General features: G+C 40.9%; 2 protein-coding genes and 1 long non-coding RNA gene across 5 annotated transcripts in view; 2 read left to right on the top strand and 1 right to left on the bottom strand.

The window, feature by feature from the left end:
• The first annotated feature begins 1,438 nt into the window (after window positions 1-1,438).
• LOC125744499 (uncharacterized) lies at window positions 1,439-2,706 on the top strand. The gene is made up of 2 exons (XR_007398400.1): window positions 1,439-1,566; window positions 2,034-2,706. It is a non-coding gene; the product is annotated as an uncharacterized LOC125744499 (long non-coding RNA).
• A 2,656-nt stretch (window positions 2,707-5,362) lies between these two features.
• Window positions 5,363-12,807, bottom strand: eral1 (Era-like 12S mitochondrial rRNA chaperone 1; the record flags this gene model as incomplete). The annotated part of the gene is made up of 11 exons (XM_049017190.1): window positions 5,363-5,719; window positions 7,405-7,485; window positions 7,963-8,112; window positions 8,310-8,621; window positions 8,802-8,914; window positions 9,013-9,074; window positions 9,186-9,232; window positions 9,400-9,477; window positions 9,573-9,700; window positions 9,972-10,133; window positions 12,750-12,807. Coding segments are annotated over 11 exons (1,323 nt in total), but the record flags the coding sequence as incomplete, so codon positions are not given.
• LOC125744498 (protein FAM222B-like) overlaps window positions 10,035-18,685 on the top strand; it is a 27,317-nt gene continuing 18,666 nt past the window's right edge. The window contains exon 1 of one of the 3 annotated variants that reach the window (XM_049016372.1): window positions 10,035-10,171. The gene's annotated coding sequence lies outside the window, so the exon portion shown is untranslated. Of the gene's footprint in view, window positions 10,172-15,372; window positions 15,891-16,429; window positions 17,574-18,685 lie in introns of those variants that run through there. The other 2 variants (XM_049016370.1, XM_049016371.1) reach the window with 2 other exon arrangements.

Here is an 18,685-nt window from a genome sequence, read left to right as displayed (position 1 = left end):
GACAAAGAACACTTTCGAAAAAATATTACAATGCAATACATTGCTTATTAGCTGCTCGTAAATGTGTCTGCTGGCGTAATGTGACTTGTGTTTAAATTTTGTTAAACAGGTCAGTCTCTGGCCTATTAAAACATAAGGTTATAGCCTCTGCTGCTCCGTCAAGTCAATCTATTTCAAAGTCAATATCCTTTATTTCAAGTCAAGTGAGAATGTTCCGGGGAGTTTGTGGGAAGCAATAATCCTAGGACTGTTGTTTTATTACTGTAATTTTAAACATAATACAATTCTAAACCTGCAGGTTAGTTTTATTGTGAATCTTCACTAAATTGTAGATCTTTGTTTTATGCGTAGTTTTTTTTTTTGTTCTATTTTAAATTCACGCAGTCTGCGTTTTCAGAGTCCTACTTCCCCGTATGTGACCTACGTTTCCCAGAACTTTCCATTTGGCTGTGATGCTGATAATGAAGCAGCGTGGCGTGCCCCTGCCGCGCGGCGCCCCCAGATAGCAGCACCTCCTCATTATCAGCAGACCCAACCCCAGCACCCGTGGGCCTGGTGCCGTCCCCACCCTGTCCAGAGAGCCTGTCTCCACGGCAACTGGAGAAGCCACGTTTGCATCATCTGCTTAAGCTGCACAGTTTGGGAATTTCATTTGTGGCTGCACAAACAAACAAACAACTTGATCCTTTTCGGGCTGTTTTATGGCCATTTACAGACAATCCGCATACGCTTACGGAACCGGCCCATGCAATTTCCTGGTCACAACAAAAACCATTGCGAAAAATCGTGTGACAGAGTCAGCTACAGATAAAATTTCTGTGAGCTGTTTTTAAATGCAGGTTGATTTTTAAACAAAACAAATGCTGCTGTTGATGCCTGTAAAATCTGATCTGTACTAAAAGTCTTGAAATATTGACATTCATAAATAGAGCAATTTAATATATGGACATGATACAAGTGAGTGCAAAGTTTTTTTAGTCTACCAGCATGCATTTCAGTGTGTATTGTTCAACATTTTAAATTCAAATATAAGAGCAAGATCATTCAAAATTCACTTAGATTTTATCCAAAGAAATCTACTAACAGTCATTCTCCTGTAACTATTCACAGTCTTCTGCAGCCTGCAATTACTAAGGTTTGAGATGTAATTGGCTGCTAGTGAATTGTATGTATACAGTAACAATATAATTTGGTGTATTTTTCTTAAGTTTATTTAAGTATTTATGTAAAATTTGATGATGGGTCAGCAGTTATAAACTGAAACCATTCAGAATTTGGCAGTCTTTCAAGTTTGTGTTAATCATCATGATAATGATGCTGTGTAGCTGTTTACTGTTTGATACTGGAAGGTAGTTTTATTGGCTAAGAAAAAATGTTTCAAGAGTGTTAGGAAAAACAGCTGTGAGGTCATCACAGTATGCAAATGAGGCATGGCCATTAAAAGCAGCGTTGGGAGAGACCTGCAGTCTCTCAGGGGACCGCAAGTGGCATGAAGACGTGGGACAATAAGGAGGCGTCATTAAACCTGTAATTAACACTTTCTCCCTGCGGAGTGCAGCCAGAAAGGTGAGCACTTGAAGCAATGAATTTTGCTTCTGAAACAGTCACAGGCTAGTATGAATATCTCTGTCATTTAGTCAGGATCTCTGCAAACATGGATGTAATTAATTCATTTATATTACTGTTAAAATCTAGATACATACATTTGTGAATTGTGATGAGTATAAATTCATCTGCTTGGAAAGGATGGTATATTGTCATGAATTGTAAATATTTAAACAAACATTATGTATGAAATTGCCTTGGCGTAACCTTTTGCATTTTTACAATTCCACATCCTTGACCTTTAAAAATCCTTCTGTTCCCTAAAAATTGTACAAGCGCCTCATTTTTACCAGAAAATGTGTTTAGTCTGGTTCTTGCATTCAAGCTACCACTATATGCATAGCAAACGTTCAAACATATGGATGTGATGCTATACAATGCTACGATGATTTTCTAATTTTCTAATATTTCTAATATTTTGTTCACAGTGTGGATCAGACGGAGAAATGCTCTCTTTGTAATATCTTGAGCCCTGGACAGGATATCATCATATACTGTAAGTTCGTTATAGAGACACTACAGTATAGATGATGTACTATCCAGGGTGTCAGTCAGCCGCCAGACTCAGGTCGACACGCAAAGACCCCCCCAGGGATTCCGTCTGAGGGTGGCGATTAAACCGTTACCATTACTGAGTTTTAGTAATGGTAAGGGTTCTACCGCTTCTCTTCACTGCCGTCTGCAGCTGATAAAAGCCCCCCCAGGCAAGCAGTGACTTGCAAAACTGGAAAGTGTGGAGAAAAAGACTTCTGAAAATTACGGACAATCAAGATTCGGTTGTGTAACCTTTAGTTTACAGTAAACAAATAAAAACATAAAACTCAGGAAAAAGAAGGAGACAATTTTGTAATTTTTTGGCATTTAGTAAAGTGTTTAGAATGGTGATTAAGCTGTATAATTTAACTCATAATATAAATATGAGTTTTGAGCTTTCTAAAATATAGCATTTAAAATATATTTTTATGTATTATATATATATGTATTTTATATTATTTTATTTATATTGTACAACACAACACGCAACATTAAAAAAAGGAACATTAAATGATGAATGAGCATATGGTTTTGGAAACGTTTGGAAATAAAAGATTCCATGTTCAACTGTTCGCTTCAAAGTTACTGACCAGCTTATGGGGGAGGGGGGCTGGGTGGGTTGGGGGAGACCACCTCTTCTCTGTGTTCCCTGTGTTTTGGGCATGCCTTGTCAAAGAGACTTGCAGAAAATAAAGCCTTGAGATAAAAGATGCCTTTCATATCACATTCAAGTACCATTTTCAAAGTTTACACCTAGGAAGGTCTTAACAGACAATATTATATTCTGGGGATCCAAGGTGATGTGGGGTTACAGCTGGGTGGTATGACTTAGTGGATGGACAGAGAAGGCACTGTGCCCACTGACTGGCAGCCCTGCTCGGGTGTGGTTACAGCTGGGTGGTATGACTGAGGGGATGGAGAAAGGAGAAGACACTGTGCCCACAGAATGGCAGCCCTGCTCGGGTGTGGTTACAGCTGGGTGGTATGACTGAGGGGATGGAGAAAGGAGAAGACACTGTGCCCACAGAATGGCAGCCCTGCTCGGGTGAGGTTACAGCTGGGTGGGATGACTGTGCTTCAGCCATCCATGTGTTTCAGGTGAATGTCCTGGGGTTCAGGTGCATCCCCATCTCCTTGTGGGGTTTCCTCGAGGTTCTCTAGTTTCTCCCCACAGTCCAAAAACATGCTAAAGTTAGTTGGAGCCAAATTCCTCAAAAGCCAAAATCGTGTGTGCCCTGTGATGGAGCGGCGCCTCATCCTGGGTAATTGCCATACAATTTTGATCAATCCACCAGGTCTGAAATATGATCCCAAGGCAATGTGACTGTGAAGTCTGTCTTAACTTTAGTCAGTCCGTCCGCATGTAGACCAGCAACTTGTTTTAATTAATTTGCACAAGAATGTACCTAGATTAAGCATGAAGAGCTGAAACTGAAATGAGCTGAAATGGTCTGAAATGGCAGTGGGAGTCTTGAATTCTGTTTGAGAGGAGGGTGGGATGAAGGGAAAATGCATCAGAAACTTCACTAAAAAGAAAGAGGGAAGCTGATCAACACCAAATGAGGCATCTGTCTGCCTCCACTTTCATACAGCTAAACTTGCGAATAAACAAACAATAAAAGCTCATGACTATTAGCCTCCAGTGCAATGCAATTACTCGCATGTCATTTTCCTGTTGTTTCAGGAAACAGACATGCAGTTTCAGACCTAACCACCCAGTCCTTGATAAGTACAGCTGTGAAATCATTCATGCGAAATTTCTCAACACTCCTTTTTTGATAATTCACCAGTCTCAGCAAAATCTAAGCAATGACATTAATTTAGTTTTTAAAAATTTAAATATAAAAGCCTCCCACCCCCATCTTTGACAGCAGGCTGCACTGGTCTGCCTTCAGTGGGAAGGGCGGTAGCTGTTAGAAATCAGCAGCCAACAGAGGTGGATAGTTCAGGTCCAGAAAGTAAAAATCCAGTCTGGGATTTTGTTTCAACCAATTCTTTATACTCAACTGGCTAAGTGACATTGCTAATGTCACAAAAGTTAAAACATGACCAATAAGGCACACAAACTAAAGCATTAAGAATGGGCACAGATATGTCTCAAGACAATTTTATAAAGAAAAGATGAGAGTGACTCGATGCAGCAGATGGATGGGACCATGGATGGACACCTTCTTCAAGCACCAACAAGGTGGTGGAGAAGTGATGATGGGCTGCAATTATCAGTGATGAACATGTCAGACCTTTGCGATTTGCTGATGGTGCAAAAATTAAGATCTACTGCCAATTTCTAGAAGATAGCTTCTTCAAACACTGAAAAGTCATAATATTCATACAGGACGATGTCCCTTGCCACACATCAAAGTATTCCATAGATTGGCCAGGAAGGGCCTGAAAATTGATTGAATTATGACCTGCCTCCTTCTTCACCTGACTTAACCCCCATAGAGAACTCCAGGGCCTTAATGAAGTGTGAGATTTACCAAAGTGGCAAGCAGTAAACTTCTCAGAGTAATGTCTGGGAGGGGGTCCTCGCTGCTTCAGCTAATATAGGATATAATCAAATGAAAAACTTGACTGGTTCAATGGACGAAAGGCTCATGATGGCCACTGAGAAGAAAGGTGGCTTTGCAGGACATTAAACTTGGTAAAGGGGGCTGCATAGAACAACCAGTAGTTTGTTATTCCTTATGTAGACGGCACAAAACTTTTTTATAACTTCTGTTATAAAAGAGAGAATAATTCTGATTGGCTAATAAGTGTGCACAGTGATAATCAAGTGTTTTGCTCTTATTTTTGTTCGTGACAGTCTAATGTAAAATTTCCTCTCTATATAAATTTACTTGGAATAAAAGAAAATTCACATTTATAAGTCTGGTCAACTTTTCCGCCGTCAATAGTACTTGGCTAATTATTCTGCAATGAATAGATACGCGGGGGGGGGGACAGTTTCAGCCCCCATTCGTTTATCTTCTGGGGTCCATGTTAGCAAGACCCTACTGCTAATGGGCTGATTCCAGACTGCATAGACAGATAAAAGCCACCTTTTCCACCCCCAGCACCCCCACGGCTCCTGGTGCTGCCCCGCCCTCTCTGCCCCCCCCTTCAAGCGGCTCCAGACTCACACCCCAGAGAGACGCAGCTTGATCTGCTGCCCCTCCCCCAGAGACAGTCAGTTTAGATGCATCTTTGCTGGTCGTCTGAACTCCAAGGATGAAAAAATTAATCAATGAGTCAATTATTTTAATACTGAACATGTCACAATGCTCCCACATAAAGTTCCATTATCTGTAAAGAGACAGGAGGCTGGGTTACTGCCCCCCCAGGTCTGGAATGACACCCTGGGGGGGAGCAGAGCTGGCAGCCCCACCCAGGTTCCAAGTGCAGGACGAGACATTCACCACGGCGCCCACAGCGCCTGCCAATCTGCCGTTGCTCTCCCCACATCCCTTCATTTCTTCACTTTTTCCATTTTCACAGAGAGCTTCAGCTTGACGACACGCTGGAACACATCCATCAGATCGTCAGCGGCCTCGTGAGCGATCCTGGCGATCATGTGACCTCCTTGGCCAATCAGCATTTTCTGTCAAGGGAAACACAAAACATTACTTCTCCTCCTTCTCCTGGTAACTCCCAGGGGATGACTTCTTGAGGGCATTTGTGAGACCCCCCCCAGGTAGGGTGAGTGATATAAAATATTAAAAAAGAAAATGAGAAACTATGATAAGCTTTTGACAAGTTACATTGATTGATAGCACAAATCGGCCTATCACATCACAGAAACAAATGTAATTCTAACCAATCAAAGGCAGTCAGACTATGCCTAAGAAACACAGAGCAAGGTTGGTCGAGTTAGCAAACCACAGCACATGCTACTGTTTATTTAATATCATGGAAAAGATTAACACTCCCTCAGAGTTAACTCTGGTGTCAGTGAAGAAATCCATAACCTCTTTTTAAAAAGGAGATTGTGGATAAACATAGTAAAAGGACGTCAGTGGTGCAGCAGTACTTTAGACCACGACACACGACAGACTGGTGCTGTGCGCTATAAACTCTGCCAAAAACATGTTCCACATAAAAATGGAAATAGAGTCACCCCCTCACATTTGCGAGACTTGGAGGTGGAAGCTCCCCATGAATGAGAAAATCTGCAAATAACACTTGGGTTTATTATTAAAAAGGAAAAGTTTAAAAGTTTAAAGAAAAGCTAGATTCCATGGTCACAGAGACAGCCATCGCATGAGTGAGGCTGGTTTCTGAGATAAAGATCAGTTTACACCCAAGCCGAGATCCCACTAGTCAGTTTTTTTCTTATTTTACCAAAGATACTATCAAATATCACGACACCATTAACTAACACTAATAATTATATATACACGATGATTTTATGTAGTCCAAATCATTTTGAGTATTGTTTATATATTTTTGGCTTGGAAGAAATATATGATTAACCGCATCCTGTACTGGTTAAAAATGGGAGTGTTTTATTTTTCATTAACTCTACTAGCAATGACAAACCTGGAACAAGCATCAAGTCAGTCAGAGAAATAAAACCCAGCAACAAATTATATTGCTGGCTCATCCTACTGTTACCGTCTGCGACAAAAATGTTTATTCTTGTTTGATTTATTTAATAATATTAGACTGCATTTTGCAGTCTATTGAATTTGTCATCTTTCATGTTCTTGATCTGTTTAAGGGAAAATCCTAAGGGAATTTTAAGCAGAAATTGAGCCTCGTCAACCAGCCCTATTCCCATCAGTATTTACTTTCAGTCATAAATGTTTAAAAAGTTTTTCAAATGTTTAAAACAAAACCATTGTGCTTCTGGTCATAAAATGCAGACCCTAAGTACATCCTCAGCCCAGCCGGTGAAACGGATGAAGTGGGTGTTGGTGACACAAAGCGAACTTGACTGTACAGTTTTATTGTTATAGTCCATCCTGAATTTGGAGGGGGACTGGTGACTGAAGGACAGAGCTGAGAGTGACTCTCGGGGCTTGTGTGTCGTTAGCTTTCAGGCATCACTGTTGTCAGTCAGTCAGTCAGTCAGTCAGTCAGACAGACAGACAGACAGACAGACAGACAATTAATCTGCAACTTTACTTTAGTATGGTGTTTTGAGAGGGTTTTTTAGAGTGCAATAAACAGTAACAATAAATAATAAATTACAAAAAAGGATCCCCGGTGTCCCCATCAGGGGCCTTGCTGCCATCTCGGCCTCCTAACTGCAAATGGGTGCCCAAACGGCGGTAGCTCCCTCACCATGTAGTTCTCTTTCCTGACACAGAGTTTGACGATGATGTCCAGTTCACCGGCCTCTGTCTCGTGCCACATCTCGATTGTCTGCAAATTTAACAGATGTGCTAGATTTACACATCCATCCTGTTATCACATCCATTTTCTGTATCCACTTGTCTTATTCATAGTTGCTGGAGATTTACACATTTACTTTTTTAATTAGCAAATCAAATTGACACTTTGGATAAAAGTGACATGCATTTTTTTTTTTTTATGAAAGCAGGGTCCGCTAGTCCCTGGAAAAATTGGGGATTAGTGCCCCTGACTGGAAGGTCGCTGGTTTAAATCAGAGTGCAGAGTGGTTTCAGTGTTGGGCCCTTGAGTAAAGCCCTTAACCCCCAATTGCTATAGGGTCTGACTGACCTGGTTTTCTCAAAATGTACTTCAATTTGGATTAAAGCATCTACTAATTAAATAAAAATGTTACTGTAATGTTAAGGTACTTGCATTCTTCCTACAGACCACCTGACCAAATAAATACAGCACAATAAATTTCCCCGTGTTGGGCAAATCTCATCTCACCTGGGATATGTTGTAAGGCACTTCCTGGGGCAGGTATTCCAGAAGCTTCTCCCTGATGGCATTGGTGCACATCTCCTCTGGGCTCTGGTCAGTGAGCACTCCGCTGTGGAACTGCCACGAACCGGGCTTGGCCCCCATCACCAAGTACCTCTACAGGACACAGAGGGAAATCCACCTGACCATTAGTGCCCCGCTGCCACAATGGCCCTACATTCCGTGAGGATCAGCAGAAAAGGCACCCAAACCTGTATGGAGCTGAAATGAAACTACCAAGGGAGACAAGGGATACACAGAGGCTATGGGGGCTGCAGACAAAGGGCAGAGAGGTATGTGGTTTGTAGTGATACCTTCAGTGCTTCCACTTCCTCCGAGACAATGGCGGAAAGCATGAACACGTCCTGGAAATGCGGCCAGCCCTGCCGGGTACGGAGTCTCCTCAGCTCCTCAACACCAAGCTGCCCCTTGGAGGTTCTGGACAGGCCGCTGGCGGGAACTCCATCCACCTGTTCTCTAGCCGGCTCCACCTCCGGGGTCCCGCTCCTCAGCTCTGACGGTGCTCTGACTGTGGGTCTGACTTGGAGTTTCTTACCATTGACGATTCCCTCCGTCAGTCCGGCCGTGATGTCCAACAACGTCGTCTTCTCCTTCACCAGATCCACCTGGAAAACAATGGCAATGTTGCTGCCAGCTTCTCCAAACCTTAGACTCCTGTTTTCATAGGCACAGCACAGCACAACACGGGGGGTAACCGCGAGCATGACAAGCCGTCAAGGATGGATGTAGGAACAAAAAGACACAGCGGCCTTATGGGAAAATGGGCAACTCTGATTTTCTGGTACCTTATTGAGGACGAGGACAGCAGGGATGTCTGGGTTGCAGGCAAGACATTTCAACACCTCAAAGCCCAGTTTACTACGAGCCCATTTGTCCGACACGTCCACGACAACCAGGACTGTCAAAAAATTAGAAAGCATGGTAAACCTCCCTGGTGTGATTCTGCTTAAATCAAGGCTATTGTGTTCTTCTGCTGGGAGGCAGTGGGAAACATACCCAGGTCAGCCTCATGAACAGAGCTGCTGGGGTCCACGAGGAGTGATTTCTCCAGGCGGTGCCTGCGGAGTATAGGAAACAGGCTCTTTTTTTTTTAGCATGCCCTGTCTTATGGCTTAAACATCAAGTCATGCGGTGCTCTGAACTGAACGCAACCTTATTGCTCAAATGACCTTTTCGCTTTTGACGGAGTGGTGAGCCCAGGAGTGTCCAAAATGACCTAGAGACAAGGATGAAAAAAAGGCAGAAATTAGACAGCACCTCGAGAAGCTTCTTATGAATTAGGAAAATTACAGGGCAACGCTCCATTTAACAAACTGCCATGCTCGTTTGATACACTGTTCAGGTACAACACATATAGCACATGATATTAAACGAAGCACTTACAATCTGGGCAGCATCTTCGATAAGGAGGCCTTGTGCGCGAGACCTAGTTGTGTGTACTTTCTTTGATACTGCAAATACCTATAAAATTCATTATTAATTTTGGTCAATTTCCCCATCACTTTAATTGTAGCATAATCTGATATGTAGCATATACAGCATAGAGTGACCAGTACCTTTCTGCCGATGATCTGATTGGACAAAGATGACTTCCCTGCGTTTGGAGCACCAATGATGGCCACTTTCAATATTTTGGAGTTTTCAGGTTGATCGGGATCTCTGACTAATACAGACACGTGCTCATCTGAAAGAAACGTCAACAATACAAATTTTCCATGCAAAATCACGTTAAGTACTTGTAGATTTTCATTACTACAATATATACAAAAAAAACTGCACAGCGTATTTTGATTTGCTAAACTATATTTTACTATTACAATATCAATTCTAAATCAAGATAACGAGAAAAAAAACTTTTAGCGAAAATGGGAAAAAGACAACTGAAAAAATAAAGGGGAAAGCAGAGGCAGCAGCAGCGGAGCTTATCGTTCTCGCTTTGAATAGGCCGAGATTACCGCTGTTAGGGTGAACAGGGGCCGCATAATGACAAGGGCCGTCATGTGTTTCTGTCGTTTTCCCTTTTGCTAGCCCCCTCAAAGGCGCCTTTGGAGCAATAAAGGAGGCAGGAGCGAAGCACGCAGCGGTCTGTCCACTGGCCTTGGGACAGCGGACATCACCTGAAACGAGGCATTGCAGACGGTGGTGCTGATGACAGGTATCTGCGGAAGCCATCCTAGCAGAAAACTGTTATTTATGCATTGTTTTAGAAGATAGCTGGCTAACTGAATGGCGTTAATGTAAGACATTTATTTTTCTCAGTTCGGGAAGTTGGCAAATATTAGGCGGTTAGCAGTCTGCATATGTCCCAGAAAATAAATTATAAGGCCAGATTACCAGAATGCTAACTGTAATGAGATTGTATGATACTGAAGCAAATTAATTTTAGTAGTTAGTAGCTTATGTTATACCAGCTGTATCGCTTGTATATCGGTATATAGCTTTGTTTCGTCGTGAATTTCTATATCGTCCGGCTACATTGTTCAGCTGGATCATTATTAGAGTCGAACCATTTTATTGAAAATCGTCGTATTCAGATTTTCAGACGCATTATGCTGTTTAATACAGCAGCATACGAACCCGTTTCGAGAAAGGGTGACGCAGTTTGAAACGCCACAGTCAGACGAGCACTTCCAGAAAAACACCGAGATTTTGCCAAAAACGACCTGCAGATTCGCAGAGCCATGACGGACGGTCTGCTATATGGAGTTTGCGGCGGCTTTGCCTTTATGCACATTAACCTCAGTTACCATGCACAAGGTTACAGCAGACCGTCTGTTTATTTACATGCACATTTTCCACAGGGCGCAGACATGATGCTTCTGCTAAGGAAAGCAAGGCTCGGCCAAGAGTGTCCCTGAAGGCTTTAAAGTGCAGATCGAATCTCTGCTGACACCCAGAGGACGAGCTGTGAATTGCACAATCTAACCGCCCCTTTTGCAGGTCTTATAACTACGCCTAGTTACTAATACAGCGGAGTTCAAAGTCTCCGACATGGAAAAGCATTGCATGGAGGGAGGGATGGATAACGGAGTGGAGTTATTTGTAAAAGGTTTTCTCTAATGATTCAATATTTTCATTTAAAGTGATAACAGGAGGCGATTTTATGGTTACCACATGACTGGTTAATCAAGAAGTTTCAAATTAGCCGGTTTTGGAATTACAATAGGTTACGCAATAGCTTAATTCCAACCCCAAAATGGAAAACAATAGAGTTTGCGTCCTTTTAGCCAGGTTAAAAATACGGAAGTGACCTGGCTAGGGTGCTGGGTAAACAAAGTATTAATTTAAATGTATTAAATTCATATATATATATTTTTTTTTAAATGCACCATTCCATCGGCAATAATTGTGACCTTGTCTTCAAACAATAATAAGTCAAATAAGATTTCAAGTATTTGCATATACTTAACCTGGCCTGAATGTTAGGAACATCAAAATATAACGCGAACATAATGTAACAAAAAGATTTACTCTTGGGAGGTATTTATTTCGAACTGTAAAACTTAGGTCTGTTTGTACCTTATTTAAATTGAATTCGTGATTGCCCAAGAGCGTTTATTGTATAACAGTAAACGATGTTTAACTAGGCCGCCTATCTGGGAAAATAAAATATTCGGATAGGGCAGGACACATGATGCATAGGCAACTTTACTCCGTTCCACAGCAAAATTCATCTAAAAAGGTTTGCCGCTAATACCAGACACAGCACTTATGTACATACCGTGGTAAGAAACAGTTGATTAGTCAGCTAAGTTTTTCTTTGCCTCAAACATCTGTGATGAACTACTTAATCAAACTAATGGCTTTTATGCTGCTGGCACAGACTCACTTAGAACAGGGTTGACAACGCGCATTTCCCTGCTTGGAGGTTCGGGAAGCTACGGGGAGGTTCGGCACTATGCGGTCCGGCTCCCCACTGACAGCCTGCAAACCGCCTTCGGCAGGATGGGCTTAGTGCTGAAAAGGCACCGGGGAGAAGATGCCAGCAAAATACGTTTAAAAGCATTAAGTGACAGTTCACTTTCATTTGGGAACAATTTCTAACCTTTATCACTTAACTCCATGTTTAGGAGTATGTACGCCGTTTCCGGGTTAGATATGTAGGCCTATAACCCCCATACATGATACCATATTTCCATTCACGGAAGTTAGTTGAGAGCGGCTTGTGAATGGTGAAGTACAATGGAGACCCCGTTAAATGGATGTCCAAAAATAATTAGAAAATAGCCTACATTTATATAACGCATCAATACAAATTATCGGTCATGTCGTATAGTTCACCAAAACTTGCTGAACCGATATATTTATAAGCACTAGGCTAATAAGTCGGCAAGTAGAACAGAACACCTCCACGTACAGCGCTGATGCCCTGGGGGGTCAGTACAGGTGCGTCTCTGACTCCAGCCTGGAAACTGCGGACAAGCACACGATCCATGCTGGGAAAACACGGACTTTGCCGGTCGAGATAAACAGCGATATGGGAAAACAAACAAACCAGAAAGTTTTAGTGTAGCGTAAAAAGGATAAGCGGCAGATGTTTCTCCCCGAGCGTCCCTGCGGCCCCGAACTCAGCCGGCGGGGATCAGGCGGCGGCCGCAGAGCACATCCGAAACAAACCTATCCAGTTAACTGGCTTTAAAATATCACTGAAAATAAGGTACAGAATAAAGGACACTTAAATGGATTTTAAGACTCTGGGATGTAGCTTTAAGAAATATAAAACTATATTTAACCTGAATAATTAGGGAATCGACCGGAAGATGCGGCGGTGGAACACTTAATCAGCCCGTTTTATTCCTAGAGCACATGAAGGAGTCGGATTAAAAATACTTAACAAAAAAGCCACGCCCAGTCGTGTTCCTGACTATAGAATGAATTTAAGCTCTTAAAAGTCATGCTGCAGTATTGCTCAAATTAAGTAAAAGAGCATCTCAGGATTTCTTATGATAAAATGAAAACTTGTGGCACGCCTTAAAACGATTACCGGTGGCATTCCCTTTGTGCGGAGCATGTTGGTACTCTCCAGAACATGTCAGGCCTCTTTTTCAGCAATCCTTATATGACCAAACAGCTGCCGCTGCATCATATCAACCCCGCCGGCGCGGAATAACAAAGTTAATCAAATGATAAGGTCTGGACATGAGGATGGCAGACACGGGTAGTTATTCTACACAGGACACTCGTTAATCTATAACAGACGACTGCTTCTCATAACACACACCGTACAGCGGTACATCCTTTACCATGTCTACAGAAAAAGGTTTTTTTTTTAAGAAGGAGAAGCAGACAAAGGGGGAAAATGCACAGCACACATTTGTCATGCTGATTCTCAGCCCCCCCATCAGAAAATAAAAGGGGGAGTTATGCTCAATCCAGTCATGCAATCAATATGACTTGTCTGTGAAGTGGATCAATAATGCTTTCCTCTAAAATCATCCATCACGGCCGCGTTGAATATAAAAAGCATAATTAGGAACGCTGTTCTTAAACATCCCGTATTGACTTCTTTCAGGGATGAAGAAAGACGCCATTCTGCATCATTAACTTTGTATTATTGCCTGATGGAGCCGCTGCAGTGCACTTCCCCTGGTTTCCCTTATGCTCTGATTGGCATTTCAGGCTGATTTTCTTTTTCTTTTCACGTAGAGGAGGTCAAATGATGCTCAGAGATACAATATGACTCCAGGCTCTTTTTAAAGAGCTTGGTTTGGAGCAAAGCCACAACGTGGCTTATTTAGTGAGGTGCATATATCCATGGGGACCAGGATTATACACACATGTGCCTAGTGTCACTTAGCATCGTTGATATTAAATATTTAAAGTGAGGCAGACTAAAGTATACTCAGATATAACTGCATGAATTGAAACCGTGTTCCTATATGAGCTTGTACAATACTATGCCTGATGTTTCAGATGTGTAGTAAATCAGTTAAAGAAAACTATGCTCAACTTTCCATCACACTCCATATTTCTGTTCTTCAGAGTGGATGGCAAAAATGTTAATGAATTATTCTAGATGTGATGTATGGAACAGTGATGCAGATGAATTTCAGATTATTAATTTGCTATACATAGACGTACATTTTAGAAAGAACTGTAATAATTGTTTTAAAATAATTTTAAGTTTTCCTTTTCGCAAAGCATTTTAATAATGTTCAGTATCCCGGTAGATTGATAAAGTATAACATTAAATGATAGGCTAATTCTATGAAACAGAGACAATTCTAACAATTTGATCCCTCTGCTCAGCCCAAGCAGGGTCTAGAATCACCCACAAGTATGAAGCAGGCATATAGCCACATAGTAAAAGTAGCCAGGTAGAAGGTCTGAACCCCCCTCCAAACCTATGGCTCAGGTTGCCAGACAACTTCCAAAATTTATTTATAGCCATGGGCCTGGTATAAGGTACAAAGTCGTTATTGCTGATAAAAGACCTGGTAACTGGACTTAACATCTCAGTCTCCCATGACAGCAACATGTACTTAGTCAAAGGCAGTAGACTGCTATAAAAAGCATCCCAGGAAAAGCATTCAGTCTTCATACCTTCATATACATTCCACTCTTTTCATAACAGTTATTTAGATAAAGCAAAACACAGTCCTGTGGAATGCTGAATTTATTCCACCTACACATTTCAGCTACAGAATTAATCAATACAGAGAAAGGAGCAGGTGTGTTGTTGTAATCGTGTCATTTATATTGGTTGTCAGAAAAACATAAATAGTTGACCAGATATAGGTAGATCAGACTCTACAATCGAGCACTGAATCAAATTACGTGTCCTAGGATAGTATTGAATTCAGTCTGATCTGAGACAGACACTACAAAGTGAAACTGGATAATGATTTATTTCAGACTTTATTACTTAGAAAGTCACATAATGAATTATACATTGGGGTTGCGCATTCTAGAACAGTCATAAATGCTCTCCAATGGTGTTCAATTAATTTTACCGAAGTGGCAACTTCTTTCTACTGATTTTGTAGAACAATGTCAAATTAATACCGTGTTGACTGGAAACAAACTTATGAAGTTCAGTCAGGTGCGCGCACACACGCACACACACACACACACACACACACACACATATATATATATATATACATATATATATATATATATATACACATATATACACACACACACACATATATATATATATACACATATACACACACACACACACACATATATATATATATATATATATATATGATTCATTTATATATATATAAATGAAGAAAAAAAAACACTCTAAGGGTTACTGTTGTTACGGCGACTGTACTTGTGCATATCGTTTTGATTTTTTCAAAGGTTCTTCAGTTTGTTGAAGTAGTAATAAAATAACATTCAATTAACCTTCTTAATCAGCTAAATAAGCACGGTTCTGGTGATATAGTGTGAAACCGCATAATAATTTTAGTATCGATACTTTAATATGAATTAATCTAATACAATGTGACACATTCTCAGTAATACAGATAGAAATATCACTCACTCATAGTTGGTAACTGCACATTTAAATCGTTATTTTCCTGGAAGCAGCAGACAGTGTATGGGATTTATTTAGTTGCCTACAGAAAATGATAAATAGCTCATTGCATAATGTATGAGGCACTAATTTAAAGATTGAATGCCAAGCTCAATTAGTTATTTTCAATCAGGCGTTGTATAGACGCCTCGTTTTTCTGGGGGAGGCCTACCTCGTGCCTGACTCTTTCTGCACTTGTTTTGACTACGCATGCGCCGGAAGTTGCTGCCGCAGACAGCAGCAGTGATTCGGCGACTGATAGCAGCGAAGCTAAAAATACAGCGTCTAAATAACAAATCATAATGCAGCTGTAAGAATTGTCTGTCGCCGAGCTTTATGGAGAGTAAGTGTGTTCCTTCAGGATGTAATTAATAGCATTGCTTTTAGATACGATTGTCACTTCCAATTGTAAAGCTGCTGATACAACAAAGAGGGGGATCCAACCCTTCGGTATTAACTAGGTCCCTAGCGAACATAATGGCAACTTCAGCCATGCAGTTAGCTATGTTAACTACTGCTGTTTTTCCTTATTTAAAACGAACTGGCTTCAATACCAGTAACTGCTGCTTTTACGTTAGAAAATTCGTGCATATTTTATGTGGAAATTTATTGCTGTATACGTTTTTTAATCGGGTAATATACAGCTGTATAAGTAAGATCCTTAAATCGAATATATTTGCAGAATTCTGCTGTTCGTCCAAAACACGCGTTTTCTGGTTTATGGAGTACGGAACGGAGCATAATGCAATTGTTTTGACAGCTTATTGGATAGTTAAACTTGGCTGACTTACAAACGGATGAATTATTGTTTTGGTTAAATGTTTTTTTATATATATATATATATTCTTTGCGTTGTTTCCTTTTATGTAATGTTTTTTTGTCAAATGTGTTACTGATTAATTACCACTGAAACTCATTCATGTATGGTTATGTTCATGATCTTAGTGGGCTTCTGCAGCAGCCTATTTTAAATGTGAGGAAGATGTAACGCAGTGTTGCAACCCAACTTTATTGCAGTCAAGTTTGCTATAAGCGTGAAGCATTTGGAAGTGTCCATTCTTGTGTTTGGGAAATACGGACTTTTTATAAGATCTCGTTGACAGCAGTGCATCAGTGGTTTGACATTTGCAAAATGTTGCACTGTAACTGTCTTAGGTCGAATGTGTACAGTTCTGTTGAAAAGGCTTGATTTACGGTTGAAAGGGTCGCAGAAATGTTTATGCTTTGGTTTTTGACCGGCAACATTTAATCAACTTTAATTATAGATAATTATTTCAATGAATGGCCTGACAGGGTAATTTCTTCCAATTAATGCGAGTACATGGTTTCGTGTATTTGTTGTGACTTCTGAGATTTTAAAGATGATCTATGCCTTGCCTGTCTGCATTATGAACTAATTATTTAGTTTTTTCTTCCATTTGAAAACAAGTATTACAGATATGTCTAATGATATCGAAAAGATGCACATGCAGGTTGAGATTTATATGCATTATTAAATAATGGCATGTATTTAAATGCAGATGTTGTGCGTTTGCGCAAATGCTCTACAGTCGTTCCTGTTAATTTCTTTAGAAACCTCTCCTACAAACTCCATTGAGAGGGTCGGCAAGGTAACAAAGGGGTGACGTCATTCTGTATATCCGGCTTTGTGACCTCGTGTGCAGAATCCCCGCCTCTTTCACTCGGGCTTGGCTTATTGATAGGTGACTATTTTCCCGATGACGCTTCCGGTTCCATAAGGAGCCAATCGAAAAATGTTTAGGTGGAACTTCCGGGTCGATTTATTTATTTATTTTTTTAAATGTGGGCTGAGTCTTTTGGCTGTGGGAGGAGTAAAGGGCTTCGGGTAGTGTGGCTGGAGCGGGGTAGGTCCGCTGGCTGCGTTTCTCTTCGGGTGGATTTCTAATGTGGCTGAGATACTGAAAAACTGGAACCATGTATTTTTGTAAGCTAGAGGGTCACTGATAATTGCGCCCCTTTCTGGGAAGAGCCCCAATGCAGCATTTATTTAAAGCAGCAACCTGGGGTAAGGATGCACAGTATTTTCCTGCCTAATGCTTTTTGACATTGTATTCCTCTGTACTGTATCCCAGAAAGAAAATGCAACTCGCTTTTATACGCTTTTCTTGTTCACGTCTTCTTAATGTGCGTCTTTAGTTTTAAGTTCGCTCCTGTTTGAAATTTCCGACAAGGAAAAGATTTTTTTATCGACATGTCTAGGTAATTAGCCGTTGTATAACGTGCATACATTTTGATTATATATATATTTGCGTATCGTAATTAAATTGTAAAAAATATTATATATATATCTTACACGTTTCCGCTTCTGTATTTTTTTCTAAATGGGATTGACTAGTCGCCTGTACGGTATATATAAATATACAGATATATATACATTGCGCCTTCCAGCTGCCTGGTAAACATTGCGTATGAGTGTGGATGTTTTTTTGTGGCCTTTCTTGTGCTGCTTTTGCTGTGGACGTGGTTTTCCTGTGCTGAAAAGGGCCCTGACCCTTTTCCCCAGATAAAGAGCAGCCTCTCTGTTATTTGGCTGTAATAGTTGTCATATGCCAGTTTGTAAACGGGAAGCGCTGATTCATGTTATGTATGTTCCACGTATTAACAAAGACCCGATAATAAAATTTACTTCGGCTCTCATTCCCAGTACTTTTATCGGCGATCGCATTTCCCCCCTCTGGACCTAACAGCGAGATTTAACGATGAAATTGCTAAAAGGACTTTAAACTGTTTCTGAATGAGCAGCTTAATACCTTACGCCTTCCCCGCTATTGTAATGTAGCGAATGCCGGTGTATTTTCCATTCGATTTCTATAAAGCCTGATGTTTTTTGTTGCGATTTACTTTTCAGATTCCATGTGTGTGGAGAAGTGCTATGTATCTAAATATACCTCTGTGGCTGGGGTGGACTGGAGATTATTAGTTTGGCACCTTGTCTAGTATAACTTTAGTTATGTATTTGCTAATTAACTCAGTGGGATTCCGTCTGAAGGCAAAGGGGGTTGCAGAAGGGGGAGGGGGGTGAGGATCTCCTCGCCTTAACGCTTGTTAATAACGCCGCTCCTCTCATTATAACAGGAGATGACGGGTAACTTTGCAGGAATGCGGTAGATACAATAG

This window comes from Brienomyrus brachyistius, chromosome 6 (genome assembly GCF_023856365.1).
Source record: "Brienomyrus brachyistius isolate T26 chromosome 6, BBRACH_0.4, whole genome shotgun sequence".
In the NCBI taxonomy this organism is placed as follows: domain Eukaryota; kingdom Metazoa; phylum Chordata; class Actinopteri; order Osteoglossiformes; family Mormyridae; genus Brienomyrus; species Brienomyrus brachyistius.
Note: the sequence above shows the minus strand (reverse complement) of the source record. Positions and strands in the feature narration are given on the sequence as shown.